Below are 18,552 nucleotides of genomic sequence, written 5' to 3' on the forward strand. Positions count from 1 at the left end.
GGGCAGCGACTGCTTCTACCGCGGCTACTCATCAGGCGTGGCGGCCATTCGGGACTGGTACCGCTTCCACTACATGGACATCCTCGCCCTGCTGCCCACAGCATGGGAGGAGAGCCACGGGAGCCACGGGAGCCACAATGGCCGCTTTGTCCTTTCCTGCAGTTATGACGGCAAGAACTGTCAGGACCGGTGAGTGTGGCAGAAGGGGGCTGCTCACTCCGTCCCGCCCCGCACAGCGTGGCCACGCCCCTGGGGTCCCTCTGGCTGAATGCTGGGAGCTGCCCAAGGCTAGCCATGAGCAGGGCAGGCCGTGGCCTCTCAGGCTATGCAGGACGGGTGGCGGGTGGCTGGCATTCAGGGTCAGAGCTTGGTCTCACGTTCCAGGCAGTTCCAGACCTTCCACCACCCTACCCATGGCAGCTGCTCCACCGTTGATGGCATCTGGACAGCCCAGCGCCCTGGCATCACCCATGGTGAGTGCCAGTCTGTGGCCGGTGTTGGGGCAGGGGTGCAGGTCAGGTGGCCTCACACCAGCCCTTGGCCTCCCAGGAATCGGCCTGGTCCTCAGGGTTGAGCAGCAGGCCCACCTCCCCTTGCTGTCCACGCAAGCCGGCATCAAGGTCATGGTCCACGGCCACAACCACACGCCCTTCCTGGAGCACCACAGCTTCAGCATCCGGCCGGGGACAGAGACCACCATCAGCATCCGAGAGGTGCGCTGGCCTCTGAAGCCCGGCTTCCAGCCCAACCTGGGCTTTGGGGTGTGGGGGCAGGGCCTCAGGGCAGGGCCCCTGGAACTGAAGTGTCTCTCCCAGGACGAGGTGCACCGGCTCGGGGGCCCTTACGGCCACTGCACGGCAGGCGGGGAAGGCGTAGAGGTGCAACTGCTGCACAACGCCTCCTACACCAGGCAGGTGAGGCTGGGCTGGCGGGGTGCGTTGCAGGGCACGGGGGAGTCTGTGTCCACTCCATCCCACATCCTGGCTCTGTCCGTTGTCTCTGCCTCCTCCCCGATGCCCCCGCTCCGTCCCCCATGTCCCCAGGCCTGCCTGGTGTCCTGCTTCCAGCAGCTGATGGTGGAGACCTGCTCCTGCGGCTACTACCTGTACCCGCTGCCGGCTGGGGCTGAGCACTGCAGCTCCGTCCGGCACCCTGCCTGGGGTGAGTCCTGCCCACGGCCTCCCACACTGCCAGCCATGAGAGGAGGTCACAGCGAGCCTCATGTGTGCCTGTGATTCCCCCCCAGGGCACTGCTTCTACCGCCTCTACCAGGACTTGGAGACCCACCGGCTCCCCTGTGCCTCCCGCTGCCCCAGGCCCTGCAGGTGAGAGGGGGCTATTGGGGTCAGGGCCAGAGGTCCCTGCTTCAGGGAGCACGGCAAGTGACACCCAGCTGTTTCTCCCAGGGAATCTGCATTCAAGGTCTCTGCTGGGACCTCCAGGTGGCCTTCCGCCAAGTCGGCTGTAAGTCCCCAAAGAGCCCAAGCCAAGGAGGGCCGGGCCGACCCAGCCTGTGCCCCGTGGTCTCTGCCCCCACGCCCACCATGGTGCCGGGATGGCCGGGGGGGTGGTGGAGCCGTGGCCACAGCAAACCTTCCGTGTGCAGGACTGGACTCTGGCTGCGCTTGGTGAGCAGCGACTGCCACGTCAGAGCCGCGGGCAGAGGTGGGTACACCCTCACCCTACAGGGGGGCATCCCAGCCTCTCTACCCTTGCACCCCCCCATCATTAAAGTCTGGGCCAGCACCCTCACACCTCTATCCCGCCCCAGGAGCAACCTGGCCAAAATGAACATCATCTACCAGGAGCTCAACTACCGCTCAGTGCAGGAGGCGCCCCTGTACTCGGTAAGCCTTGGCCCCGGCCTGGGCCGGGGTAGGGCAGAGCCAGTGGCTGGCCCCGAACAGAAGGGGCACAGGGGCCCGGGCCCGCCCCTCACGCCCCCACCTCCCCCCCGCAGGTGCCACAGCTGCTCTCCGCCATGGGCAGCCTCTGCAGCCTGTGGTTTGGGGCCTCTGTCCTCTCCCTCCTGGAGCTCCTAGAGCTGCTGCTGGACGCTTCGGCCCTCACCCTGCTGCTGGGTGGCCGCAGGCTCCGCAGGGCGTGGTTCTCCTGGCCAAAGGCCCGCCCTGCCTCGGGGCTGTCCAACATCAAGCTAGGGGTCAGCCAGATGCCCACACCTGCAGGTGAGACGTCAGCCATCCAGGGCCTAGCGGGCCTCATCTCCCATGGATGGTGCTTCACAGGCTCTGGCGAGAGTCTCAGCCAAAGAGATCCGGGCTAGGCCCCTGACCCTTGAGACCCGGCACCTGAACCGGCCCCACCAGGGCCCTCTCATCTCTTAGCCTGGTCCTTGGAGCTGTGGCAGCAACAGGCTGCCCGGCTTCCCAGAGTGGGCCAGACCAGCGGCTAGAGCAGCACACGTGGCCTGTGGGCAGGCAGGTGCCAGGCATGTCAGGGCCTCCGGTCAACCACCCACCCTGCCTGGGGTGGGTCTCTGGGAGGCCCAGGGCGGAGGGGGGATTCCCACGTGCAAGAGTCAATTCTGCGGCTGGAGGTACTGACGTGCAGTGGTGCGCCCGTGTGCATGTCCGTCTCTGCGTGTCCACACGTCTGATGCGCCCGTGTGCATGTCCGTCTCTGCGTGTCCACACGTCTGATGCGCCCGTGTGCATGTCCGTCTCTGCGTGTCCACACGTCTGATGCGCCCGTGTGCATGTCCGTCTCTGCGTGTCCACACGTCTGATGCGCCCGTGTGCATGTCCGTCTCTGCGTGTCCACACGTCTGATGCGCCCGTGTGCATGTCCGTCTCTGCGTGTCCACACGTCTGATGCGCCCGTGTGCATGTCCGTCTCTGCGTGTCCACACGTCTGATGCGCCCGTGTGTCAGTGTAGCTGCCTCAGCCGCAGCTTCTGTGGAGGCAGAAGGCCGTGGGGGGGGCCACAGACACACGTGGCGGCGTGGGCTGCTCTGAAAATAAAGCTGCTGACTCCACCTGGTGGCCAGTGTGTGCCTGTGCGCGTCTCCAGCAACCCCGTGCCCAGGAAACTGAAACCCTGACCCCACCCTGGGCAGAGGGCCCGGGACGGGAGCCCCCAGCCCGGCCCCGCTGGTTTCCACCCACCCCTCTTCCCACCAGGGGTGAAGTCTAGGAGACAGAAGGGTGGAGGAGCAAGACAATGGGGGCCGGCGGTGTCAGGAACCAGATGTTTTTTTGGGACAGAGTTTCGCTCTTGTTACCCAGGCTGGAGTGCAATGGCGCAATCTCGGCTCGCCGCAACCTCCGCCTCCCGGGTTCAGGCAATTCTCCTGCCTCAGCCTCCTGAGTAGCTGGGATTACAGGCACGCGCCACCATGCCCAGCTAATTTTTTGTATTTGTAGTAGAGACGGGGTTTCACCATGTTGACCAGGATGGTCTCGATCTCTTGACCTCGTGATCCGCCCACCTCGGCCTCCCAAAGTGCTGGGATTACAGGTGTGAGCCACCGCATCTGGCCAGGAGCCAGATTTTGTCAAAAAAGCGCCCAGGCCCCCATCAGACCCTTTGCGGCCTGTGGGAGTGTGACTTGCATCCCTTCAGGTGAAGGGTCAGCCAGCTCAGGACCGCCCCTCAGGGAGGGCAGGGCACGCAGACCCTCCCTGGAGACAGAGCAGAGCGAGGCATGGGAGCCAAGGAGCAGGCAGTGGGCGAAGCGGTTTATTCACAGCGAGGTGGGGGAGACCCGTCAGCAGGCGCCCGGGGCAGGAGGGAGGGCCAGGCTCACGCAGGGAGGGGCAAGAGTCAATTCTGTTCTTCAGGGTCACAGGCAGCAGGCAAGGGAGTTGGGGGTCCAGGCCCAGCACCCACTGTGCCCTCATGGAGCCTCCCCGGGACAGCATTGCATAGTGACCAGCCAACCGGCCTTAGCCTGACATGGGCAGAGTGGGGGAAGCTCCGCCTCCCTGCCGGGCATCTTCGGGGAAAGGATGCGTGAAGGCATTGGTGACCCCTGCAAAATGAGCTGAGGGACCCCTGGACCCAAGGGTGAGGCTGGCCAGGGGCAGGGCTGGGGTTGAGGGGTCCTCAAGAGTCCACAGAGAAAAGACGCAAGACAGACAAGGTCTGTAGAAAACCCCCTCGATGCGCTACAAAGAACGTAAGATTCTGGGTGGAAAGTGGCAAAGTGGCTTTATGCACAGGCTCTGGGTGAGTACCGGGAGAAGGAGCCTCCAGAGGAGGCAGGGACGTGCTGGGGCAGTCTGGCACGGGGACCTTCATGGCCAGCCACGTGGCCTTGGGACGCCCGCGTCCAGCCAGGGCTGAGGACCCAGGCCAGAGCCCCTCCGCCCAGCACCTGTGATGCCAGCCTGAATGCTGGGGTCACTAAGTGAGGTACTCGTTGGTTCCCTGGATGGGCCACCCCTTCTGACCTAGGAGGGGCTCTGGGGTGTGCAGCAGGGACCCAGCTAGCAGGTCAGTGTTCTGGGTAGCAGTGGGGCGCTAAGTGACAGGCCCTGAGGACAGGGGACACAGGTGACACGGGTCTCAAGAGTGGCTTGTGACATGAGCAACCCAGGCCTCTGAAAAGGTGTGACCTGAAGACAGAGGTTCCCCAGGTGGGGTCAGGGGCACCCGACAATGCAGCACCCCCAGGGAAACGTGAAGCTCCAAGAGACTCAGTGCTGGGTGGGGCTTCGCGCTCCTCCTGGGAGAGCGGGGCCCGAAGCGCCCCGGCACTGGGTCTGCGGGGCATTGGCCCGCGGGTCACTGGCAGGGCCGCGGCCAGGTGGGCGCCGGGGGCTTCGGGCCGGGCGGGGCGGCAACTGCCCGGCCTGCCCGGTCCTAGCTCTCCTCCAGGTGGAGGCTGATGAACTCCTGGATGCACCTGCGGAACTGGAGCTCCGTGGGGCTGCTTCCCGCCAGGGCGCCCGGGGAGCCCGGGACAGCCTCGGCCTCGCGCATTTCCTCGGCCATGCGAGCCAGACGGAGCCTGCGGGGAGGCGCAGCGTGAGGCGGCTCCGGAAGGCCCGCCCCCCCCCCAAGGCCCCCCCCCCCGGAAGCCCCCCCCCCCCCCAAGGCCCCGCCCCCGGAAGCCCACCCCGCCCCACGGGCCCAGCTCCCTGAAGCCCCGCCCCACCCGGAGGCCCCGCCCCGCCCCGGAGGCCCCGCCCCGAGGACCCGGCCGCGCTCACAGCGTCACGATGTCGGCATTGGCCGCCTGCACCGCGATGGCCAACGGGTCACGCTGCTCTTGGTCCAGTGCGTGCTGGTCCGCGCCCCGCTTCAGGAACAGGCAGACCTGGCTGAGGGGCGAGGGCAGAGGAGCGCGTCGGGGCTTAAGCGGAGAGGGCGAGGCGTGTTCGGTCGAGGAGCGTGCCCGGGGATGGGGCGTGTGTGCTCGTGGGGCGGGGCGCATGCGCTCAGGGGCGCGGCTTGCGTGGGGAGGGCGGGGTGTGCGCCATCGTGGGGGCGTGCCCGGCGGGGGCGGTGTGGCGGGGGCGGCGCGGGGGGGCGGGGGGGGCGCGGGGGCGGCGCGCCTCACCCCGTGCGGCCCAGCAGCGTGGCGTGGTGCAGGGGGGCCCGGCCCCGGCTGTCCCTTTGGTTCACGTCCGCTCCGTTTTGCAGCAAGAACTCACAGACAATCAAGGAGCCCTGGGGAGCCGGAGCGACTCAGACGGAGCCGTGACACCGGCCTCTCGCAGCGCCTCTGCACCCCGACCCCAGCCTTGGGCGCCCCAGCCGGGACCGAACCTGGTCCCCACGGCGGACAGGCGGCCCTCGTGTGGGAGCCCCAGAAGATGCAAACGCGAGTGTGCACCTGTGTCCTACGCGCCGCGCCCCTGCCATGCTCACCCCTAGCACGGCCTGCACCAGCGGTGTCTTGCCCTCGTCCTCCGCGTCCGCCCAGTTGACCTCGGCCCCGTGGGCCAGCGCCGCTGCCAGTGCGGGAAGGTCGCGAGCGCGCGCCGCACGGTGTGCCAGGAGCCCCGGGTGCAGCTCGCGCACATCCGCCAGGCCCCAGGACTCGGCCTCAGCGTCCCCGTCCGCCTCGCCGCTGGACTCCTCCGACTCCGCGCCCTCTGTGGGGAGGGGGCGGTCAGGGAAGGCGACCTCCCTGGGGTTGCCCCGGGGCTAGGCAGGGTCCTCGGCCGAGGGCAAGGCGCCACCCACCCTCCTCAGTGACGCTGTCCACCACGGAACCCGCGCCGAAAGCCAGGACATCCGAGCTGCCATCTGAGCTGCCCCCAAGGCCACTGTCGCTGCTCAGACCTGCAGGTCCGCAGGGAAGGGAGTCCTGAGTGTGGGAGGCTCGACTCCACCCAGAACCCTGCAGCAAGGCTCCCACTCCCCCTCCAGGAGTCACCCCTAGGGACAAGACCAGCTCCCACCCGGGACTGGGGAGGAGCCAGCTGCAGGCTAGGAGCAAAGAAGAAAAAACCAAGTAACAGCTCAAAGGCGCCAGGGGTAGCTCCCAAAGCCCAGGCCCAGTGGGAAGCCCGCCCCTCCTGCTCGCCACTCAGGAGGTCTCACTGGAGCTCACCCGGCATCCTCTGCAGTGGGCCCCCAGCCCTGTCTGTGGCTGGCCCAGGCTGAAAGGTCTCCACCCAACTGCCGGGCAGCATGGCCTCAGAAGAGCCCCAGGCTGAGGGCCAGCCAGCAGACGCTCTGCTGCCCAGCACCGCGGCGCCACCCACTCCATGTACACAACTGGGCACACACAGCCCACACGCACATTTGCACAGCTCACCCCCAACAGGGCCTCAGCCTCCAGCTCTGTCGCCGGGAGGCCCCCCACCCATCCAGATGCTGCTCCATTCCCTAGCAAGGGCTGTCCATGCCTGGGTGCCCTCCAGGCCAGCCTCCCTGGCCCTGCCCTGCCACCTGGCTGGGCCCACCCCACACTTACTGCGAGGGCCAGCCCCCGCGGCCCCTGCGTCGAAGTAGGAGAAGAGGGAGTCCAGCTCGTCAGGGCAGAAGAGGGAGTCCCGGCGGAACCTGTGCTCCAGGGTGCCCGCTGCAGGGGCAGCCATGTGCTCAGAGTGGGGGAAGGGCCCAGAGTGGGGCCAGGAACCCCAGCTCACCCCCAGAGTCCCTGTCCAGCACCTCAACGGAGTCCATCCCCCAACGAAGCAAGCCCCCCCCAGCCCTGCAGGGCACAGCTTCCCACCTGAGGACAGAGCGGCCACACAGGGCAGGGCAGGCTCAAGCCGGACCTTGCGGCGGGCAGCGGGGACGCGGGGAGAGCTATGGGGCCGCAGGCACTTCTGCGCCCTCCAGCGTCTTGGGGCCTCCCGGGCTTGCGCCACAGGTGCCTTCCGCAGAAATTTCTTTTCCACGTATTTGTCCTTGATCCAGGCCTCCTTGTCCTGCCTGGACCAGGGGTGAGTATGAGGCTTTGCCCCCAGGCTGGGGCTCCCCGATGATCCGGACTGCACCCCACCTCACCGGGGGCTGCTGGCGCTGGGCTTCCTGCTGCCTGTGCCCTCAAACTGGGCTTCGTAGATCTGGTTCACAGTGCTGTTTCCAAGCTCACACATCAGCTGGTGGGAGACGGGTGAGCAGGCATCAGCGCAGACCTGCGGATCCCAGCTCCCGTCCCCACAAAGGGGGTCCCATGGCCTTCAGGAGTCCCACGCCCACCTTTAGCAGCTCTGGCTCCCACGAGTCCAGCGTCAGGGACCGGACCTTGGAGCAGTGGACACCCAGGCTCCTGGAGGGCAGAGGCAGGGACCAGTCAGGGCAAGGCAAGGCCCCCAGCCCCGCCCACCCCCCAGTCCCAGCCCAGCCCTCAGGGGCCCACCTGTGGATGCCTGAGCATTCGATGCAGAGCAGCACGCCCAGGTTGATGGAAGCCCAGCGGGGGTCCGGCTGGCCACAGTCACCACACTGGCTGTTGCCGGCCACGCTCTGCACACGCTGCAGCACACTCTCGCCCTTCACGCTGCGCTCCCGAGGGTCGGTGGCGGAGTCGATGCTGCTCGTGGACGGGGATGCCGTGCGGTCCAGCCTCTGAGGGATGGGGTGGGGCTGCTCGGTCCCACAGTGGGCCAGCGTGGTTCCCCCGAGCGCCCCCCCCCCCCCCAGCCAGAAGTGCCAGCGCAAGCCAGGGCCCTCCCTCCCCCCCGGAGCACACACCTCCACAAGCACGTGCACACCCTCCCGTGGGCAGAGACTGCGCACACACACATGCACACCCACACTCCACAGGCAGCACACTGCCTGCAGGAGCCATCCGCGGTGGCAGGCATGTGCACGGGCATGGGGCGGGGCCGTCCGTGGTGGCATGCAGGTGGATGGGCATGAGGCGGGGTGCCGAGGGCCACACCTCGCTGTAGCAGCTGTCGGGGCTCTCTCGGTAGGCAGAGGCGATGCTGGCCTGCACGGCCTGCACCCAGGCCTGCCTCAGCTTCTCAGAGTCGGCCTGCAGCATGCAGCTCCTGCAGGTTGGTGGGGGGAGCAGGTGTCAGCTCCAATGGGCAGGAGCTCCCCCCGCAGACCCCTCCCCCCGGGCTGGGCCTCCTCACTTGGTGGGTGACACCACCTCGAAGCAGAACCTGCGTTCCGTGTCCTCGCAGGGCTTCACAGAGCACAGGCGGAGGTCATCCACGACCACGGTCAGCGCGTCCTGTGGGCAGCACTGCTGTGGCCCCTGCCCTCAGCCCCCACCCCAGCCCAGCCCGCCCCCTTCCTGCTTTGCCTTAGAGACCGGAGGCCGAGCGCCCGAGCCCCAAGCCCCACCTCCAGCTCTGCTCCCTGACCGTCCGGCCTCTGACGTCCACTAGTGCTCCAGCCCCATGCCAACCCCAATTGACCAGTCTGCCCTGTGGCCCAGGTGGGGCGTCCAGCCATCAGGCCCAGGCCCAGGATGTACCTTGAGCTTCTTCTGGTAGACCAGCTGGCTGTTCTGAATGGAGAACCAGCGCCTAGGTGGGTGGGGGGACTCAGGGAGTCAGACGGAGCCACCCCAGGGCCGCTGTGACCCCTGCCCCCCAGGAAGGCCCCTCACCGGTTCCAGGTCTTGAAAGCGTTACTGGCCCTCTTGAAGAGGTAGCCCTCCATCACCACCCCACTGGGCGCGTCCACGTCAAATTCCACTTTTGACTCATCGTAGGAGAAGTCCTGGGGGATGGAGCCCACCCCCTGAGCACTCCCCTGTGGGATCCTGCTACCCTCTAGGCTTCCCTGGAGCACAGGCGGGGGTGGGGTCCTTGTCTGAGGCTGCCACAAGGCCTTGGACCACACACTCAGGCAGGAGACCTCAGTTCACCAAAGCCACTTCCTGCCCTCAGCCAGGAAACCCATGGGCAGACCCCTTGTCTTCACAGCTGGGGGCCCGAAAGTGCCGGCCCCACCCCAGCCCTGCAGGGACAAGCAGGCTGTGATCAGGAAGGAAGCTGCCCCCCGCCCTCTGCATCCTAAGTGCCCCATTCATGTGGCCAGCTGGGCAGACAGAGCCCCATTCAGGAGGCTTGGGAGCCACTGAGGGCCCTGTGTGTCCTGCCGTCTGGCAGGCCAGGGCAGTGGCGGGGACGCGAGGCCACCTGCTCCCCAGGCCGCGTGGGGCGGGAAGGGACAGCTGCACGGGGGATGCGGGGATCTGGCCAGAGCCAGCCCCTCACAGCGCAGGCAACTGCGGAGAGCAATTAGGCCGGCAGGAGGTGTCCTTGGTGCTGAAGGGCCCCCGGGGCAGGGGAGGGAAAGGCACCGCCTCATCTGGTTTCTGCCGCCCCAGGCCACACCCCGCCCAGGCCCAGTGCTCACTCACCTGCAGCAGTGTCTGAAGGGCCGGAGCAGGAGGAGGTGGGGAGAGAGCCAGTGAGTGACAGCTGCCCCCAACTCCTGGCGACTGGCGGACCCGTCCCCAACTCCCGAGGGGCTCTCTTTTGACCCAAAATAGCCATTCCTGCCTGCAGCCAACCTCTGCCCTGGGTGGTGGCAGGGGCTGCCGTCTGGCAGGCAAGCAAAGGTCCCACAAGGGGCCGGTGACTGAGGCCAAAGAGGTGACCACAGCCTCAAAGGAAGGAGATGCGGGTCCCAGTGGCAGCCCAGCAGAGACCCCACCCACACACGCCCCTCCACTGCACACATCAAAGGGCAGCAGCCTCTGTGCCCTAGAGAGGGTATGGGCAGGGCAGGTGGGAGACAGGCTGGGAGGACAAGGCGGGAGTGTGTGCCCGGGCGTGGGGTGAGGACGCAGGGGCCTCCCGGGCACCCGGAGCGCTGGGAGCCGGCTGCGCGGCCTCACCCGCTGCTGGATCGCGGCGTGCTTCCGTTCCATCTCACGCTTTTCCACCGCAGAGTCAATCACCAGCTGGTCCAGCTGTTGGGGGCCGCGTTAGGGAAGGCCACGGAGGCCACGGAGCCCCGCCCCCGCCCCTCCAAAAGGCTCACCTCGGCCGCCAGCTTCTTCATGTAGGGGTCCAGCTGGTGCAGGAGGCTGTGGCCCTGCTGGAAGAAGCTGGACTGGGCGTGCATGAAGGACAGCATCTGCGGGGGCAGCACAGGTGAGGCCCGAGCACACCCGCTCCAGCCCCGCCCAGCAGCCTGTGCTCATGGGCAGCCCCCACGCACTCACAGAGTCCAGGATCTCAAACTTCTTCTTGGCCTGCAGGACGTTGATCTGCCAGAGGGGGAGCCCACAGGTGAACCCCCCGAGGCTGAGGCAGCCCCAGCCCTGCACTTCGCTATAGAGTCCACCTGAGCTGCTTGTGGTTCCCTGAGACCCCCAGGTCGTCCTCAGCTCCCAGCACTGGGCCAGCCTCATCCTCCCGTGGTCCTGGAGTCCTTCCCCCTGTCCGGAGGTTCCACCCATGGGCAAAGCAGGAACGTCGCTCCTGCTCAAATCCCTCCCGTCCCGCTGTGCAAGGTCTCTGAGGCCTCCCTTCGCCATAGCTGGTCCCTACCCGCCGCCCCATTTCCGGGGCTGACCTGGAGGACGTAGTCCAGGGCCAGGTGTCGGAAGCACTTCCTGGTGAGAGTGAGGGCCCCGGTGGCTTCCTCCACCTCGTGGGGCCGGTGCCTCGGGGCCTGGGCGTTCCTCACCAGGGACAGCTCCAGGTCCTCCCGAACCTTGTCAAACTGCTTCTTGGTCTCCTTGAACTTCCGCACGTCCCTGGAGGCCAAGTGCCAGGTGGGGTCAGAGGTCAGGGAGGGGCACCTGCTGGATTCTGCAGTCGCCCATGCTGGTTGTTTTTTTTTGTTTGTTTGTTTTTGGGATGGAGTTTCCCTGTGTTGCCCAGGCTGGAGTGCAGTGGCCCAGTCTCAGCTCACCACAACCTCCACCTCCTGGGTTCAAGCAATCCTCCTGCCTTGGCCTCCCAAGTAGCTGGGATTACAGGCACGTGCCACCATGTCTGGCTAATTTTGTATTTTTAGTAGAAACCAGGTTTCTCCATGTTGGTCAGGCTGGTCTCGAACTCCTGACCTCAGGTAATGCACCAGCCTTGGCCTCCTAAAGTGCTAGGGTTACAGGTGTGAGCCACTGCTGTGCCCCACCTGTTTTTTTTTTTTTATTAATTAGTTTTTTTTAATTGCATTTTAGGTTTCGGGGTACATGTGAAAAACGTGTTAGACTGGTGCATAGGTACACACATGGCAGTGTGGTTTGCTGCCTTCCTCCCCATCACCTATATCTGGCATTTCTCCCCATGTTATTCCTCCCCACCTCCCCACGCCCCCGCTGTTCCTCCCCCCTACCTGTTATTTTGAGACAGAGTCTCTCTGTCGCCCAGGCTGAAGTGCAGTGGCACAATCATGGCTTACTGCAGCCTCTACCTCCCAAGCTCAAGCAGTCCTCCCACCTCAGCCTCCCAAGTAGCTGAGGCTACAAGTGTGTGCCACCATGCCTGGCTAATTTTTGGTTCTTGGTGTTTTCTTTTTCAGTCGGAATCTCTCTGTCACCCAGGCTGGAGTGCAGTGGCACAGTCATGGCTCACTGCTGCCTCTGCCTTCTGGGCTCAAGTGATCCTCCCACCTCAGCCTCCTGAGGAGCTGGAACCACAGGCATGCACCACCAAGCTCAACCAATATTTTTTATGTTTTGTAGAGATGGGGGCTCATTACGTTGCCCAGGTTGGTCTCAAACTCCTGGCAGACTCTGGCCTCGGCCTCCCAAATGCTGGGATTACAGGTGTGAGCCACCATGCCCAGCCCCATTCTCCTCCACTCCGGGCCCTTTCTCTGCTCCTGGGCACAGCCTCCCTTCCTCACCTACTGCCCCCCGCATCTGCTCCACGCCTCCCCACCTCACCCTCAGGATCAGTCCAGCCCAGACACCAGCCACGCCCGGACTCCAGACCCGCAAACCCAGCGTGGATTGGACATTTCCACTGTGCAGGGCGTGGAACCCCCGTGCTCCACCCGGCTGTCTGCCTCTGAGCCTTCTGCCTCTCGGAATCTCAGCGCAGCCTGGAGGCCTGGGGCCAGGGTGCTCCCGTTCCAGCCCAGACCTCTCTCCCCTCCAAGGGAGGGAGCGTGGCCTCAGTGTTCTTCCCCAGCCCTGGGGGCCCTGAGGGCCTGGGAGCCACTCACTCTTTGACAAAGTTGTGGAGCTGCTGCCGCACGGACCTCTGGGCCTGGTCAAACAGGATCTAGGGGCAGAGGAGGGCAGAGATCCTTGGGGTCGGTCCCCAAAGGGCCCCAGAGAAAAGGTCCCTTCCTCACCAGCAGAGGGCACTGCCCCCAGGCCCAGACATGGGTGGGTCCCACCTGGCAGAGCCGGCCTCAGGGGGTCAGGGGAGCAGCCCCCAGGCCTGAGTTAGCAGCCAGTGGCAGCTGTGGCCCTGCCTCTCTGCCCCACCTGGCCCCTCATGTGGCCCACACAGCTCGGGCACTCAGGGCACAGCCTGAGCCCCACTGCCTCTGGTTCTGGGCGGCCGCCCAGGGTGCCCATCCCTGCAGCAGGGAGCACTGGTCAGAGCCGGGAGCACCCAGGGCTGGGCCTGGGGAACCAGATCCTGGGCTCCAAATCAGAGCCCCACATAGAGGAGGGCTGCGCATGACCAGGAAGGAGCAAAGAGGCAGCAGAGCCCTCCTGCTGGGTTTACCTCGGGACCTCCCCTGTGGGGTAGGGCCCCTGTTCAGTCTGTGGCTCAGGCTCCCAGGCTTTGGCCCCACATCTCACAGCCTGTCCTGTGTCCATCCACACCAGTGCTGGCGTCACCCAGACTCCAATGGCAGCCAGGCCAGCCTGGGACAAGAGGCCTGCCCAGTTGGGGGAACCCTGGAAAAACCACCCCCACTCCAGAGTGAAGTGTAGCCCTTACCTGGGACACGGCAGAGCCCCGGGGCTGTTCCCCACCCCACACTGACGCGAAAACCTGGGACACCCCCCCCAGACTGGAGGAGCAGAAGCGAGGCCTCCCAGTGAGCACACGCAGCTGGGTTCCAGGCTGGGAGGGCCGCAGGTGGCCAGGAGGCCGGGCAGGCCAGGCTCACCATGTGGTAGTTCACCACCTCCTGCAGGCTGTCACCAAATCTCTGCAGACATTCCTGGAGGAGCAGATGGGGTCCCGCGCTGAGATGGCAGTTCTGGCCCAGGCCGCCCAACCACGCCCTCCAAGCCCCCGACGGCACAGACACCCGCATGCTCCCGGGCCTGGGCGCCCTCGAGGGGCTGCTTTACTCGGGCTCTCCCCTACCCCGCCTTGAGGTCAGAGGTCAGCCAGCCCCTCACCGAGATGACAGTGTCGCCCCGGCACTGCTGGGACAGCTCCCGGACGCCGCTCACGAACAGCCTGCTGGTGCTGACGTAGGCCTTGCCGGCCTCCACCATGCTGCTGCACAGCTTCACCAGCTGCGGGCCGGCAGGGTGTGGTGAGTACGGTGGGCACTGGCGCCTACGCCTGCCACCACACAGGGCCAGCCTCACAGGCGGGGAGAGCTCCCAGGGCGGCTCCACTCGGGCTGTCAGCACCAGGACTCAGTGCGTGCAGCCCAGCTCCCCGCTGCTGCTCAGGCTTCTCACACTTGGGCCTGCCTGGGGCTGGGAGGCCGGTCTGGGAGGAGGGGGTGGGGCCGCCAGGGCCTCACTCAGCTGGAAGGGACCAGGAGCCAAGCAAAGGACCCAGAGCCAGCAGGACCAGCCTGCATGGGGCTCAGGGGCGAGGCTCCTCACTCCCAGCTCCACAGCCTGGTGCCCTCCCCTTTCTCCACCCCAGCCCCAGCCCAGAGACACCAAGACTGGGCCCACACAGCAGCTATCCCAACATCTCCAGCCCAGCAGCCAGCAGAAGGGACAGGCGGTCACCGTGGGTCAGGGACTCACCACGGCCCAGCCCCTCTTGGCTGGGATGAGACTCAGGGTCAGCCACGGATGTGCGTGTGGCGTGTGCACCCTGGAACACACGTGCTAAGACACACGGGCCGGGTCCTGGAGCACCAGAGTGTGCTCCACATATGCGAGGTGTGGCTTAATAAGACCCACAGGGCCAGTCCTGCCCTGCGGCCATCCCAAGTCTGGCTAGGCGTGGGGCGCAGAGCAGTCCTGGACACGAGCTCCAGGCCCCCCTCACCTTGTCCAGTTTGGCCTCAATCTCCACCACGTCCGTCTCCACCTCGTCGATGGTGGCCCTGAGAAGAACAGGGCTGGCTGGGGTCACCTGCAGCCTGGGCCCCTCGGAGCCAGGCTTGGCTTCGCCCCCCTTAGACTTCCCTGAGGGGCTCCGCCATGGGAAGGGGCTTTCAGGAAACGGGCCGGGAGATGCAGGTGCCTGCCTGCTTCCCGGGGCAGGACTGGGATGCCCATCCAGCGCACTTCCCCCACCCCAGGCAGGAAGAGGCGAGATGGGCTGTGACTTGCACTGCTGTGCCCTTGGGGCAGAAGGTTGGACCAGCCTCAACCAGGACTGCCAGCTGCTAGGAGTCCCTCAGGGATAGTGCCCACCAGCGGCTGTGCCAGCCTTGCTGGCCCCTCCTCTAGGAGCTCAGAGTTGACCCTGGACCCATCTGGACCCCCCAACCCTGCAGCGCCTGCCCCTCACCCCTCTGCACTCCTGCAGCCCACCCAGGCCTGGTGCCCGTGCACCGTAGGATGGGGTGGGGGCGGCAGGGTGGCTGCTCTTGGTCCTGGCAGCGCCAGATGGCCTCAGACCAGATGAAAAAAGACACCGCTGGCTCCCCCAACCTCACAACTGCAAAGCGGTGCAGTCCAGAAAGAGGGGTGGGCCATCCTCCTCATAGCCACTCCCACCAGAACAGCCTGACAGTGGGGCTGCCTGGGGAGAGAAGAGTTAAGTCATGACATCACCAGAGACGCCTCCGCGGGAGAATCCCCGGAAGACCGGAGGCAGACGGATCGGCACGTGACCACCCCCCTCCGGGAGCAGGAAACAGGGGAACAGGGCCAGGATCCCCGCAGCCACGCATGCCACACAATCAGCTCAGCTGGCCAGCTGGGCCAGCCGGCCTCCTGGGGATTGGGCATCAGAGGGCCCGGGCTGGGGCCAGGACGGGGTGCAGGACTCCAGGGTCAGATCTCGGGCAGGGGTCGGGCAGCAGAAGCCATCGGGGCCCACGGTGCTTCATCCTTGCTGCCAAGTGTCCCAGGCCTGTGGGGAGGGGCCTTCAGGTTGCATGGCGCGTGTCCTCAATTAGGATCTGGGGCCTCGGGCGCCAGGCTGCCCAGTCAGGGACCTTGGAGGGTCCCAACCACCCAGCAGGACACCAGGTCCTCTCTGAGCAGCCCTCACCTGTTCCCGAGGGGCTAAAAGGACTCTGAATCCCAAAGCAGGAGGGAATGCAGGGAGGCTAGCTGTGGTATCTGCTGACCACCTGGGCCCAGCCTGCAGCCCCTGGAGCCCCACCTCTTCCTCAGCTTCTCCCCTCCCCTGGAGGATCCCAGAACCCAGAAGAGACCATCGCCCGGGAGAATGCGGCAGAGAGCCACGCCCCAGGATTTGCAGCCACCCCTGAGCAGGGCCGGATGCAGGGACAGCTGCACCCAAAGCTGCTGCCCTTGGGCCAGGGGCACCTGTGTCCCTCGAGAGCTGGAAAGGGGGAGCTGCACCCCGGAGCTCGCAGTCATGCTCATGGGGACAGGGTGGTCGTTGGCAGAAACCCCTGAGCTCTCCCATCCTCAGCCCTGGGCACCTGGGCCTCCTCTACTGTGCTCAGCCCAGGCTTCCTCAGCAGCTTGGAGGATGGGGAGGAGGGTGAGGCTGCCCCCACCTCCAAAGTTGTGACTCAGCTCCTGACGCCCCACCCAGGGGAGGGGCACGCTGAACAGAGGCCAGGCGGTTCCCCTAGGCAGGCTCCCCGGCCCCCCACCCACTGTATCCGGGCTGCCACTAGGCCCTCCCCAAACCAGGAGGGTACAGACAGGGTCCCACTTTCCAGGACGGGGGTGACCAGGCTCCACATTACTGACCACGTCCTCTCGCCCACCCTGCCCAGCCTCCCAGCCCCGTGGAAGGCCAGGAAGCTCAAGTTACACCCTCAGGGGCCCCTGAGAATGGGCATTCAGGAGACCCCCAGTTCAGCCTCCGGGAGCCCCTCAAGCCCCAGTTAAATCACAGCCTAACCCCAAAACTCACTGGGTCAGGCTTCTGTGGCCCAAGACCAGCGTCCAGTTCAGTCCATGCCCGGCGGGGGTGAGGCAGTTTCCTATGGCAGCCCACCCGCAAACGCCTGGCCAGCCGCCCCGCAGTACGGACCGCAGCCCCACAGGTCCCATAACCAGCTCCTGTAACCTGCTCTACAGAAGCCCATCAGAGGGGAGTGGGTTCCAGCACCCCACCTGACCGGGCAGAGCAGCACAGCCCCTCCGTGTTGGGGAGAAGGTCCGTTACGCTTTTGAGAGAGGAAGCAGGGAGAAGGTGGGTGCTTCAGCCCCCAGCAGGCAGGCCATCCCACGCCTCCCCACAGCAGCCTGGGTCCTCAACGCAGGATCGTGGGGTGCCTGAGTTGTTCAACCCCTTTTCCCAGTCAGCAATGGAAGATGGGAGAGCAGAGGGCAGTCCCAGTTCCTCTGCCCAGGGCCAGGGACCACTCTTCTGGCTGCCTCAAGCCTCCCACTCCAAGGATCCTGAGGCCTCCTGGGGAGGGCTCCAGGGATGCTGAGGCTCCCCCCCCATGCCTCCACACACAGGCTGACTTGCCAGCAGGTCCCAAGAAACCCAGCGCGCGCGCAGGCGCGCGCACACACACACACACACACACAAACACACACGCGCGCACACACGACCAAGCACGCATGTGCAAACACGTTCATGCACAAACATGCCTGCACAGTGGCACCACACATACAAGTGTGTCGAAGGAGTGCACACACACCGACGCACACCCAGTGGTGGCACACGCGCGTACAGGCTGACGTGTGTCTGTTGGTGACGTGGCTAACAGTGCGTGAACCCACACAGGAGTGGCACGTGCACACGCCTGCGTGCATCCATCGGTAGGCTACATGCAGGCACCACGCACAGCCCAGGGGCACGGCTCACCCCCACGTGCTGTGCAAGGCCTGGCGGCCCGACGGAGGCGCACACAGGGGCAGAGCTCACGAGGGCGCGCCCCGCACAAGCATGTGCAGCGGTGGGGGCCGCACGCAGCTGCGACCTTGAGGATGGACAGAGACTTCTTTGCCAAATGTCCACCAAGCGAGGCTGAGCCACCCTTGTGCACACGCCTGTGAACGCCTGGTTCCCGCAGGTGTGTCCACCTGCACGCCAGGAACGACGGAAAACACTCGCACTCGGGGTGGACGCAGCCCCTGCCCCCCACCGACCCTTCCCCGCTCTCCTCGGCCCCTCCCCTCCAGGCCCCGGGGCCATTCAAACCGCTGCAGGCTTCCACGCAGCCGGCCCAGGCCTTAAACGCGGCTCCGGCTGCCTGTCCCCCCCGCGCTGCTCTGGACACCAGATCGAGGCACAGACCAGGGGCCGACGCCCCCACGGACCCAGGCGACGCCGGCCAGAGCGGGACCGCCGGGCCCGGGAGGGCTCAGTCCGCGGAGGTGCAGACACAAAGCGGGGCGGACGGCCCCGGGGTGGCCGCACAGGGGCGCCTTTTGTTCCGGCCCCCGGAGCACGGCGGGGCGGGGCCGCCGCTTTGTCCGCGGCCGGTCCTCCAGCCCCTCCCCGGCGGCCGCGGCCCGGCCCGACCTGACCTCCCCAGCCCGCCGCCGGGCACAAAGGCGGCAGCGACGCCCCCGGCCCGCGCCCACCCCGGCGGCCCCGGCGGCGCACCTGAAGCGCGGGGAGTCCTTGACGCACTCCTCGAACTCCACGGTCATGGCTGCGGCGGCCGCGGCGCTCACTGGCACGAGGACCGCGGCGCCGAGCGGCAGCCGCGCCGGCCCGGCCCGCTCGTCCCGCCCGCGCCGCCTCGGCGCCCGCCCGCCCGGGAATGAGGCCGCGGCGCCGCGCCCCGCCCCGCCTGTCACCGCCGGGGAGCGTCGCCAAAGTCCGCCGCCCGCGCGCGCCGCCCGCTGTCACCGCCGGGGAGCGTCGCCAACGTCCGCCGCCCGCGCGCGCCGCCCGCTGTCACCGCCGGGGAGCGTCGCCAAAGTCCGCCGCCCGCGCGCGCCGCCCGACGTCACCGCCGGGCAGCGTCGCCAAACGCCCCTAGCAGCG

The 18,552-nt window shown here is 66.5% G+C and overlaps 2 protein-coding genes across 11 annotated transcripts in view; one reads left to right on the top strand and one right to left on the bottom strand.

Annotated features, from left to right (window-relative positions):
• Positions 1 to 2,993, top strand: part of SCNN1D (sodium channel epithelial 1 subunit delta) — an 8,600-nt gene extending 5,607 nt beyond the window's left edge. Inside the window, 11 exon segments of the mRNA XM_032262004.1 lie at positions 1 to 189; positions 385 to 473; positions 550 to 713; positions 816 to 914; positions 1,044 to 1,161; positions 1,247 to 1,325; positions 1,407 to 1,464; positions 1,607 to 1,665; positions 1,772 to 1,847; positions 1,961 to 2,195; positions 2,198 to 2,993. The exon segment at positions 1 to 189 is cut by the window's left edge and continues 20 nt beyond it. Coding sequence (XP_032117895.1) covers positions 1 to 189; positions 385 to 473; positions 550 to 713; positions 816 to 914; positions 1,044 to 1,161; positions 1,247 to 1,325; positions 1,407 to 1,464; positions 1,607 to 1,665; positions 1,772 to 1,847; positions 1,961 to 2,195; positions 2,198 to 2,292 — 1,261 coding nt within the window. The 3' untranslated portion in view covers positions 2,293 to 2,993.
• A 687-nt stretch (positions 2,994 to 3,680) lies between these two features.
• On the bottom strand, positions 3,681 to 18,408 carry ACAP3 (ArfGAP with coiled-coil, ankyrin repeat and PH domains 3). 10 transcript variants are annotated; one of them, XM_032262056.1, is made up of 24 exons: positions 18,166 to 18,408; positions 14,497 to 14,554; positions 13,659 to 13,778; positions 13,421 to 13,474; positions 12,515 to 12,573; positions 10,913 to 11,096; positions 10,560 to 10,604; positions 10,376 to 10,471; positions 10,230 to 10,304; positions 9,750 to 9,761; positions 8,991 to 9,103; positions 8,856 to 8,907; positions 8,509 to 8,609; positions 8,310 to 8,421; positions 7,785 to 7,993; positions 7,625 to 7,694; positions 7,430 to 7,524; positions 7,152 to 7,354; positions 6,891 to 6,998; positions 6,155 to 6,253; positions 5,837 to 6,063; positions 5,526 to 5,635; positions 5,176 to 5,286; positions 3,681 to 4,973 (listed from the first exon to the last, which is right to left on the bottom strand). In XM_032262056.1, the coding sequence occupies exons 1-24, from the start codon at positions 18,210 to 18,212 to the stop codon at positions 4,826 to 4,828; spliced, it is 2,508 nt and encodes an 835-aa protein (XP_032117947.1). In that variant the 5' UTR covers positions 18,213 to 18,408; the 3' UTR covers positions 3,681 to 4,825. The 10 variants fall into 10 exon arrangements, 8 of the variants coding, with proteins under 8 accessions (XP_032117947.1, XP_032117946.1, XP_032117948.1 ...); XM_032262055.1 differs by having other exon boundaries at positions 13,629 to 13,778; positions 18,166 to 18,320; XR_004263980.1 differs by having other exon boundaries at positions 7,152 to 7,350; positions 9,750 to 10,304; positions 13,629 to 13,778; positions 18,166 to 18,321.
• Between the last annotated feature and the right edge of the window lie 144 nt (positions 18,409 to 18,552).

The sequence above is a fragment of the Sapajus apella genome, unplaced genomic scaffold (genome assembly GCF_009761245.1).
Source record: "Sapajus apella isolate SASKATOON/1434 unplaced genomic scaffold, GSC_monkey_1.0 scaffold127, whole genome shotgun sequence".
Classification (NCBI taxonomy): domain Eukaryota; kingdom Metazoa; phylum Chordata; class Mammalia; order Primates; family Cebidae; genus Sapajus; species Sapajus apella.